The sequence below is a fragment of the Salvelinus sp. IW2-2015 genome, linkage group LG32, assembly GCF_002910315.2.
Source record: "Salvelinus sp. IW2-2015 linkage group LG32, ASM291031v2, whole genome shotgun sequence".
In the NCBI taxonomy this organism is placed as follows: domain Eukaryota; kingdom Metazoa; phylum Chordata; class Actinopteri; order Salmoniformes; family Salmonidae; genus Salvelinus; species Salvelinus sp. IW2-2015.
The window spans coordinates 34,057,722-34,069,256 of record NC_036871.1 but is presented as its reverse complement, the minus strand read 5'-3'; the positions used below and the strand labels follow the sequence as shown (position 1 = coordinate 34,069,256).

General features: G+C 46.5%; 1 protein-coding gene across 1 annotated transcript in view; it reads right to left on the bottom strand.

The window, feature by feature from the left end:
- Positions 1 to 3,137: 3,137 nt before the first annotated feature.
- LOC111956432 (ephrin type-A receptor 3-like) overlaps positions 3,138 to 11,535 on the bottom strand; it is a 150,729-nt gene continuing 142,331 nt past the window's right edge. Inside the window, 4 exon segments of the mRNA XM_070436642.1 lie at positions 3,138 to 3,272; positions 6,291 to 6,453; positions 6,976 to 7,089; positions 9,855 to 10,189. Of these exon segments, the coding sequence (XP_070292743.1) occupies positions 3,160 to 3,272; positions 6,291 to 6,453; positions 6,976 to 7,089; positions 9,855 to 10,189 (725 nt within the window). The 3' untranslated portion in view covers positions 3,138 to 3,159.

The following is an 11,535-nucleotide window of genomic DNA, read 5'->3' as shown; positions in this document are numbered from 1 at the left end:
TCTCTGACATGGACTGTTGATGCCTCTTACAGATGTTGATTTGTCTCTACAGATGTTGTAATTGCCTTCTACAGATGTTGATGCCTCTACAGATGTTGATGTCTCTACAAGATGTTTGATGTCGCTACCAGATGTGGGAGCCCTGCTACAGATGGGATGTGTCTCTACAGATGTTGATGCCTTCTACAGATGTTGAGTTTCTCTACAGCATGTTCGATGCTCTCTACAGATGTTGTGTCTCTACAGATGTTGAATTGCTCTTACTAGATGTGCATGCCTCTACAGATGTGATGCTACATGATGTCTTCTACAGATTGGATGCCTCTACAGATGTTGATGTCCTCTTACAATGTATGATCCTCTACAGATGTTGATTGCCTCTACCAGAATGTTTTGATGCTACTATTCTACAGTGAATGCCTTAGATTTTATGCCTCTCAGATGTTGATAGCCTCTACAGATTGACCTTACGTTGATGTCTTACAAGATAGTTGATGCCTCTACCAGATGTTATGCCTCTACAGCATGTGATGCCTACAATAGTGGAGCTCTACAGTTGATGCCTCTACACGATGTTATGTCCTCAGATTGATGCACATTCTACAGAAATGTTAATGTCTCTACAGTGTGATGCTTATTTGATGCCTCTACAACTTTGTCTACTGTTGATGCCTCTACCAGATGTTGATGTCTCTACAGATGTTTGATGCCTCTACAGATGTTGATGCCTCTACAGATGTTGATGTCTCTATAGATGTTGATGCCTCTACAGATGTTGATGCTCTACAGATGTTGATGTCTTCTCAGATGTTGATGCCTCTACAGATGTTGATGCCTCTACAGATGTTGATGCCTCTACAGATTGATGCCTCTACAGATGTTGATGTCTCTACAGATGTTGATGCCTCTACAGATGTTGATGCCTCTACAGATGTCGATGGCTCTACAGATTGTTGATGCCTCTACAAGATGTTGATGCCTCACAGATGTTGATGGGATCATCAGACTCTAAATAAAACACATAGTCACACATAGTTAGTCTCTGCAATAGTTAGCTAGCTAGCTAGCTAACGGTTAACCTAACGAAGGGAACGTTACCTTGCAAAGTTACAAATCACATCACCAGATAGCAGCTTGCTAATTACACTGATAAGCTTTGCAATGTCTAGCCAGCGTATTATGAAAGCCAGCTAGCTAGATTTTGGTTTAGATAAATAAATGTAGTTCGCTAGTTAGCTAGGTAATGTTAGTTACGTTACCACAGCTTGACTTGTTTTCTGCTGCTCTGATGTTGGCTGATCGGATTACTTCCTCTTTGAAGTGAAGGGAAAATCGATGGAATAGCATCACTTTTCAATGTTCGACGACATGGCAACCCCATCAGTTGAGACCTCAGTTCCGTTTCCAAATCCTCTGGCTGAAAGTGCTGGCTACAAATGCAGACATTTTYATATTTCTCACATCAATTGGATACACAGGCCGGTACTACGTCCTGAAATCGCTATGAATTCTGGATATTGTGGTTTGCTTACAACCAGGAAATGTAGCTGGTCCGTTTCTACTGGTGAGACGCAGAAAAGCTCGGTATTTGCGTGTATTGAGGAATATGATATGTTAATAACATATTAATGTACATTTATAGTGAAATAGAGCAGCAGTGAAATYTATCTTCAACCTAATTGTGCTAACCTGCTACGTCAATCCCCCGGACCTGCTACACAAATTCTCCTAACCTGCTATGTGAGTTCTCCTAACAGCTACGTGAGTTCTCCTAACCAGCTACATGAGTTCTCCTAACCAGCTACCTGCTACGTGAGTTCTCCTAACCTGCTACGTGAGTTCTCCTAACCTGCTACCTGCTACYCGAGTTCTCCTAACCAGCTACGTGAGTTCTCCTAACCTGCTACCTGCTACATTAACTGCATCCCATCTAGTCACAATCAGAAAAGAGGGTTGGAGGGAGAGGTAATTGATGGCGGTATATCGACCCCCCTGTAAAACCTAGTTAACACCTCGCCTGCCTTCCAGCCTGTGAAATCTGATTAGCTCTATGTGTGTGTCTGTGTGTACTTTTAGTAAACCAGGATTAACACCCTGCCTGTCGGCCATCTTGCCTTTCATGCCATTTTCTTCTTTAACCTTTCAACTTTTACGTATGTGAGCGTGTTTCTTTTATGTGTGTATTTGTATGTTATTGGATGTTCAAAGGCATTTGTGTGTGTGTGTGTGTGTGTGTGTGTCATTAGGACAGTATCCACTAACTAGATTCCACCCAGTCAATAATTAATAGGGCACTCAGCCTGATAGGCAATCACCCTTAATCAATACTAATGTTTTTACAGACCTCAGAACTGTGTGTGTGTGTACGGTATGTCTATGTGTGTGTGTGTCGAGGGGAAAAATAGCTCTTTAATCTAGTCAGTGCGTATATAGGATAAGCATTAATTTACAGACATTATAAATCACTGGCCTGTCATCTCTCTCTCCTCTCCTCCTTCTCTCCTCTCCTCCTTTGGTACAGGAGAGCTGGAGCCTAACTCGGACTGTCTGCACTGCATCCAAGTTCTCTCCTTTCCTCCTCTCCTCCTCCTATCTCATCTCTTCTCTCTGGTTCTCTCCTTTCCTCCTCTCCTCCTCCTATCTCATCTCTTCTCTCTGTTCTTCCTTTCCTCCTCTCCTCCTCCTATCTTCATCTCTTCTCTCTGGTTCTCTCCTTTCCTTCCTCTCCTCCTCCTATCTCATCTCTTCTCTCTGTTCTCTCCTTTCCTCCTATTCCTCCTCCCTATCTCATCTCTTCTCTCTGGTTCTCTCCTTTCCTTCCCTCCTATCTCATCTCTTCTCTCTGGTTCTCTCCTTTCCTCCTCTCCTCCTCCTATCTCATCTCTCTCTCTGGTTCTCTCCTTTCCTCCTCTCCTCCTCCTATCTCATCTCTTCTCTCTGGTTCTCTCCTTTCCTCCTCTCCTCCTCCTATCTCATCTCTTCTCTCTGGTTCTCTTCTTTCATTTGACTCACTAATCTAGCCTGCATATAACACCACTGGGTTTACAAATGACCTTCACTGAACGTTAGCTAATGTTGCCTGAAGGTTAAAATCAAACCTCATATATAATATGAGGGGAGCAAAGTACATTTCAGTGTGTGAGTGTGTGTGTAGCTCTCTTACCTGCCACTGACAACAAAGCAGGCCACCAGGAAGATGAGCAGTACGATGCCTCCAGTGATGGACACAGCCAGGATAGTAGACTGGTTAGGGTCTCCTATGGCCAACATGTCTGAGACAGGGAATCACAGGCAAGAGAAAGGGTTAACACATTGTGAGAAGGTGTGTCTATGTGTGCATGTGTGTCTTTGTGTGTCTATGTGTGTGATCAGAAATACAGTGTAGGCAWTCTTAATGTTGTAAATGACTATTGTAGTTTTTTAAAATGGAATATCTACATAGATGTTCAGAGGCCCATTATCAGCAACCATCACTCCTGTGTTCCAATGGCACGTTGTGTCAACTAATCCAAGTTTATCATTTTAAAAGGCTAATTGATCATTCTGAGAAATGAAGGCTATTCCATGTGAGAAACTGCCAAGAAATGAAAGATTTCATACAACGCTGTGTACTACTCCCTTCACAGAACAGCGCAAACTGGCACTAACCAGAATAGAAAGAGGAGTGGGAGGCCCCGGTGCACAACTGAACAAGAGGACAAGTACATTAGAGTGTATAGTTTGAGAAACAGACATCTCACAAGTCCTCAACTGGCAGCTTCATTAAATAGTACCCGCAAAACACCACTCTCAACGTCAACAGTGAGGACTTGATTTTTACACTGCAATAATCGGGCCGTTACTCAAAACAAATACCTCATTTATCAAGTTTAGCCAAGCACGAGCAGACATGTGCATGCATTTGTGTGTGTGTGTGAATGTGTGTGTGTATGTGTGTGTCTGTGTGTATGTGCATGGGCAGCCAGCCCATTCAGGCAAATCAATGCCTCCAGGCAGCGATAGATGGCCATTGGTCTCCTATTCCATTCCCTGGCATCAACCACACACACGAAGAAGAAAAAAAAACACACACACAGAGGGTTGCTTTTTTAAACACTTCAGTTCACCACAGAGACTTAGTAAGTAATCAATAACATTGATCCCACTCCATAGAATTGATATGACTAATATTCAGTCAGCTCAATCTTTGGTTTTCATTTCAATAGTCATGAACTTGAACTAAACGATTGATCAGATTCACATTTGATTAACATGATCGATATTCAGTCGAGGTGAACATAGGGCTGGCACAATAATCATACAATCATGTAACCGACAATTATGGACAATAATGGTGAAGTAAAACAATGATTTGTCTTACATATTTTAGGAGTTTGGGGGGGTTCAACTTTAATTAATAGACATTAGTAAATATAGTTTACTCAATAGCAGTTTTTTATTTTTCCATTAAGAGGGTAAAGTTAGTAATTATTTTACTCGCAGAACGACATGTTCGGGAGGAAAAGCTTACTTTCCAAAAGATCCTGTAACGTCCTGACCAGAGTTATTATGTGTTTTGCTTGTTTAGTGTTGGTCAGGACGTGAGCTGGGTGGGAATTCTATGTTGTGTGTCTAGTTTGTCTGTTTCTATGTCCAGCCTAATATGGTTCTCAATCAGAGGCAGATGGTAATCGTTGTCCCTGATTGAGAATCATATATAGGAGGCTTGTTTTGTGTTGGGATTTGGTGGGTGTTTGTTTCCTGTCTCTGTGTTTGTGTTCTGCACCAGATAGGACTGTCTCGGCTTTCACGTTTGTTATTTTGTTATTTGTTAAATGTTCACCGTGTATCGTCAAATTAAACATGTTGAACACTAACCGCGCTGCATTTTGGTCCTCTCATTCATCCCAGGAAGAAAGTCCTTACAGATCCAAGCAGTCAAAAGCATTTGTTTTGGAGACAGGGGTGTCACCAAACCTATGTTGTATTCATTAGGTATAGTATGTCATCAGATTAAATAGACTTAGTATTGAGAATGTCGATATATGCCTTCCTCGGCACTAACAATTGATTGCCCAGCACTGGGAGCGAGAACTGGTGATGCTTGGAGCCGTGCTGCTCAGACCACTGCTCCATCCCAGTTCACAACGCTCTAGTAAGCCATGATAATACTTGATTACACTTGATGGAATAGCAAGTTTCTTTTAATGAATTATTTTGTTTTAAGCCTTCCCCAAACCATAGCCAAAACCTTAACCACTCGGTTTTAACCCTGCAACCACGCGGAACTAAGCCTGTAACCACGCGGTATTACTGTGTCAAAAATATATCATCATAACTACGTCGAATTTCTAAGGGAAACTATGAGATCTTGTTGCGATCATAGCAACAACAAAAAAAGTTCAACAAAAATTACAATTTAAAAACCGTCATCAATTGCAATGACAATTATTTATTACCCAATATTCCATAATCGTCACAGCCCTAGTTGAATTTGAGACAATGTCATGAGCTGGATTTTCATGTCCTTCCAATATGAGACTGAAAGACAGTGGAAAAGGGAGGAGTAAGCAGAGCTGGGATATATATCGTCTTTTAAGGAATGCCGTTATGGATCCACATACCGGTATGGATATTTACAATACCGTCTATAAAGGTATTTTGGTGCACTGCTAAATAAATGAAAAGTTATATAAATTGGACAACTTTACCGTCATCTTTGTTCTCGTTTGGTTTGTTAGAAAACAATCAGAATGGCCCGTTAAAATCCTCCTAGGGTCATACACTARTCATAAAACATACAGTACCTGTCAAAAGTTTGGACACACCTACTCATTCAAGGATTTGCCTTATTTTTTACTATTTTCAACACTGTAGAATAATAGTGAAGACATAAAAACCATAAAATAACACATATGGAATCATGTAGTAACCAAAAAAGTGTTAAACAAATCAAKATATATTTTAGATATATTCACTATTATTTCTACAATGAAGAAAATAGCAAAAATAAATAAAAACGCTTGAATGAGTAGGTGTCCAAACGTTTGACTGGTACTGTATTTAGAAACTTGTATAATTCAGAAACCATTAAATACCGTCAAAAATAAGACAAATATTGTGCTAAGATATTTTGTCCATATCGCCCAGCCCTAGGACTGCCCTAATGGAGGTGAAGAGGTAGAGGTGAGATACAGCAGAGGTAAAAGAAGAGAGGAGAGAAGGAAGATGAAGAGAGTCCAAAAGAGGATGATAGGTGGAGACAGAGAAAAATAAAAAGACACAGCAGAGAGAGAGGAAGAGAAAGAGACCTTCGTGGCTGGTCTCCAGTTCTATCTCTCCTCCGTAGTTGCCGTATCCCCCGTCGGTTCTAGCTCGGACACGGAACACATATGTAGTACCAGGCTTCAGACCATCTACGGTCATCACATTGGACCTGGTCTTTAGGACTGTGTAGTTCTGCTCTCTCTGGTTCTAATGGGAGAGGAAGAGAGAGAGACAGATGGAGAGAGAGAGAGATAAATGAGAGAGAGAGATGTTAAGTGAGTGTGTGTCAGTGAGAAACCTCCTTGCAGTGTCTATGATACCTTCTCTAATGAGAGGAGCTCCACTACACTGATTAACACTGTTACTGTGGAATATTATCACTGATCCCTGCCACACACACACACACACACACACACACACCACACACACACACACACACACACACACACACCACACACACACAACACACACACACACACACACACAACACCCTTCCCACTCCTTCTCTCTCGTTCTCTTCATTCCGTTCCTGTTTTTTTAGCTTGCCTGGTGCACTTGGTGGACATAAACTTCCTTTCAGAGCCATTCAATGTGCAGAGTGAGCTAAATCAAGTGCTTATCAGATCCATTGAACACTGGCTAGAGAGTCCACACTGGGATTTTCAGGTCTGAGTCTGACATTAAGTAAGAAGAGAAGGAGAGAGAAATGGAGGTGTGTATGTGACTCACCTTCTCATAATAAATGACTTCATACTCCACTATGGCTCCATTGGGTCTGTCAGGGCCCTGCCACGCCAGAGTGATACTGTCCTTACTCCTCCTCTCCTTCAGGACCACACTCACACAGAGACAAACAGAGACAGACAGACAGACAGGGAGAGATATAGGTTAACCACACCATACAGACACACAGACAGACAGACAGACAGACAGACAGCAACAGACAGACAGACAGACAGACAGACAGACAGACAGACAGACAGACAGACAGACAGACAGACAGACAGACAGAAGACAGACAGACAGACAGACAGACAGACAGACAGACAGACAGACAGACAGACAGACAGACAGAGATATAGGTTAACCACAACTCACTATATAGAGAGAGAGAAGTATAGATGGAGGAAGGGAGAGTGGAATTTAGGGGGAGAGAAAGAAGAAAGACTACCAGGAGAAAAGGAGAGAGACAGTGGGGAGGAAGAGAGATTTATAGATTGATTACCACTGTGCTATAATGACAGAAAGAACAAACGAGGGGTACATACTGTATGTGCACATGTGTATGTAATGACTTTGTGTGTCTGTATCTGTGGATGCGTGTGTGTGTGTGCTGAGTAAGCCGATGGGTGTCTCTGAGGGGTTTCGTGGTGACATCGCTATCTCTTCACTTTAACCCCTCATCACAGAGTGCTCGGTGGGCCCAGGTAGGATGTGTTTTGTTGTGTTGTGCGTGTGCGTGTGCGTGTGTGTGTGACATGTGAGAGGAGCAGAGTGTGTGACAGCAGGGAGACATGTGGAACTATTTAAATGAGTTAATGTCCTCTCCTCCTCTCATCGCCCCCTCACCTCCTCTCCACTTCCTCTCCTCCTCCATCGCCCCTCACCTTGCTCTCCCACTCCTCTCCTCCTCTCATCGCCCCTCTCCTTCTCTCCCACTCCTCTCCTCCCTCTCATCGCCTCTGCCTTCTCTCCACTCCTCCCTCCTTCTCATCGCCTGTCTCCACTCTCCACTCTCTCCCCCTCTTCATCCCCTCTCCTTCTCTCCCACTCTCTCCTTCCTCTCATCGCCCCTCTCCTCTCCCACTCAACTCCTCCTCTCATCGCCCTCTCCTCCACACCCAATCCTCTCCTCTCATTCCCCTTCACCTCCTCTCCCACTCCTCACCTCCGCTCCCACTCCTCTCCCTCCTCTCCCAATCCTCTCCTCCTCTCCTCGCCCCTCACCTCCGCTCCCACTCTCTCTCCTCTCATCGCCCTCCCTTCTCTCCACCCTCTCTCCTCTTCATCGCCCCTCTCCTTCTCTCCCCATCCTTCTCCTCTCATCGCCCTCTCCTTCTCTCCCCCCCTTCCTCCTCTCATCGCCCCTCCCTCTCCCACTCAACTCTCCTCTCATCGCCCCTCTCCTCCACACGAATCCTCTCTCTCATTCCCCTTCACATCCTCTCCCACTCCTCACCTCCGCTCCCACTCCTCTCCTCCTCTCCCAATCCTCTCCTCCTCTCATCGCCCTTCACCTCCTCTCCCACTCCTCACCTACCGCTCCCACTCCTCTCCTCCTCTCCCAATCCTCTCCTCCTATCCTCGCCCGCACCTCCTCTTCCACTCCTCACCCTCTCGTTCCTCTCCCACTCCTTTCATAGTCCCTCTCCTCCTCTCCACTCTTCTCTTCTCTCCTCCTCTTACACCCTCACCTCCTCTCCACTCCTCTCCTCCACTCCCAATCCTCTCCTCCTCTCATCGCCCCTCACCTCCTCTCCCACTCCTCACCTCCGCTTCCCGCTCCCACTCCTCTCCAATCCTCTCCTCGCCCCTCACCTCCTCACCTCCTCTCCCACTCTTCTCATCCTCTCCCACTCCTCTCCTCCACTCCCAATCCTCTCCTCCTCTCATAGCCCCCCACCTCGCTCCCACTCCTCTCTCCTCTCATTCCCCTCTCCCCTCTCCCACTCCTCTCCTTCTCTCCTCCTCTCACACCCCTCACCTCCTCTCCCACTCCTCTCCTTCTCTGCTCCTCTCATCACCCCTCACCTCCTCTCCCACTCCTCTCCTTGTCTCCTCCTCTCATGCCCTTCACATCTTCTCATCACCCCTCACCTCCTCTCCTACTCCTCTCCTCTCCCACTCCTCTCTCCTCTCATACCCTCACATCACCCCTCACACCCTCACCTCTCTCCAATCTCTCCTCCTCTCATCACCCCTCACCTCCTCTCCAATCTCTCCTCTCTCATCACCCCTCACATTCTCTCCCAATCCTCTCTCCTCTCATCGCCCCTCTCCTTCTCTCCCACTCCTCTCCTTCTCTCCTCCTCTCATCACCCCTCACCTTTCTCCCAATCCTCTCCTCCTCTCATCACCCCTCACATTCTCTCCAATCCTCTCATCACCCTCACCTTCTCTCCAATCCTCTCCTCCTCTCATCACCCCTTACTGACACTCCACGTCCCCCTCAACCTGTCCTACACACACACCAACACACACACCCACACACACACACACACACACACACACCACACACACACACACACACACACACACACACACACACACACACACACACACACACAACCGACACACACACACACGCACATGCACACACACGCACATGCACACACACACACTCATCCATGTATTGCTATGTCCAATGAGCAGCAAATGTAAACAAGTAGTGATTGAGAGTCTTCAGCAGAGCCTGATAAGCCTGATGCATAGTCATGAGCCCTGGATGAAGGGTTTGGGCCACAGTGGAAAGTGTGTGCGTGTGTGTGTGTTAGACAGTAGTCCAGTGAACATTACTGAGTGGCATTGCCTGCTTCAACACTGAGGCTGTAATGTGTGTGTGTATATATGCGAGCCTATGCATATATGTATGGCTGTGAGTTCCTACCTGTCTGGCTGGTGGTGACATTAACTATCACAGCTCCCCTGGGTGTAGGACTCAGATCAGACACTCCATTCAGGCTCTCTATGGTGAAGCTGTAGTTGCTGTGTGGCTGCAGGTCAGTGACCATCACCAAAGCCACAGAGAGACCAAACTGCCTCGGCACAAAATGTACGCCGTTACCGCAGGGCGTGCACTTCCTGCCGTCGCCGGAGCACTTCCTGCAGTGGAGGCTGTAGGTGATGTCACCTCGGCCTCCCATGTCAAGAGGGGGACTCCATTCTAGTGTGACACACGTCTCGTTGACAGTGGAGATGGGGTTCTCTGGAGCAGAACAGGGACCTGAGGAGGAGAGAGTGGCGAGATGGTGAGTGTGTATGTGTCTATGGTGTGTGTATGTGTGTGTATGCGTGTGCATGTGTGTGCATGCGCATATGCATATGTGTCCTCGTGTGTGCTGAGATGATGAATGGTGGTTCAGGCTCTGAGCTGATGACATCTCATCAACAGCAGGAGGAGTAGTGAGGCCCAGGTGGCCTGTAAAGCCTGGGCCTTTCCTGATCAGGCTACCCAGTGGCAGGCCTCTGTAAAGGGCAGCAGGTTAGGGCCAGGGGGAAATAGAGGCTGCCTATCTGATGACAGCAGATGATGTGTGGCAGGCAGCCTAATGTATGCCCCTTTCTCTGTCGTCCTCTCCCTTCCCCCTCACATCCTCTCATCTCTTCCCTATCCTCCTCTCCCGTCCCCCTCTCCCCTATATTCCTCTCCCTTCCCCCTCACATCCTCTCCTCTCTCCCACTACACCACGGGCTGGGGCAACAGGACGTAGGTGCAAGAACTGGACAAACAACGACCAAGAAAGGCACGTTCAGCGACACCTGAGTTTATATGTAGACGATCGCTAGATGATCTTGGGTGTGACACCCTGGGACACACGGACCTCCAACTTCGTGTGTGTTGTGAACGTGGTGTGGCTTAGTGTTAGCTGGTGTGTGTGCTCAGAGTAGTGTCGTGTAATGTGTGGCTTGTGTGCCTCATTACCCTCCTCTACCCTTCCTCCTTCTGCGGTAGTCTTACCTCCCGCTCGTCAATCCCTCTCTCTCGTCTCCTCCGCTTAATAGTCCACAGGGCCTCTCTCTTTCATCGTTCTCTTCTCTTCCGTCCCCGCCCCCTCTCCTCCTACCATCTCATGCAGTGCCGCTCATACAGTCGTCTCGGCTCCTCTGGTCAAGTGTAGTTATAGGTCAACAACCTACGTTTGTCCAATCTTCTTCTCTCTTCTCTCTCCCTCTCTCTCTCTCTCCTCCTCTTCCTATCTCCTCTCCTCTCTCTCGTCCCCCTCTCGTCTCTCTCTTCTCCCTATCTCTCTCCTTCTTCTCTTCCCCCCCTCTCTCTATCTCATCTCTCTCCTCTCCCCTCTCTCCTCCCCCCCTCTATCTACTCTCTTCTCTCCTCTTCACTCTCTCACCTCGGTTCTACTCCTCTCCCACCTTTCTCTCTCTCTCTCTCTACTTCTCCTACATCCATGTTCTCCTCTGGGTACCGATCTCCTATTATCTTCATCTCTCTCAATCCTCTCTCTCTCTCTCGCTTAGCATCCGTCAGTCAAGCACAGCAAACTGGAACTATAATGACTACCTCCTTGCCCTCGTAGCCTCTCTCTCTCTCTCTGCTCACCTGTAGGAGAT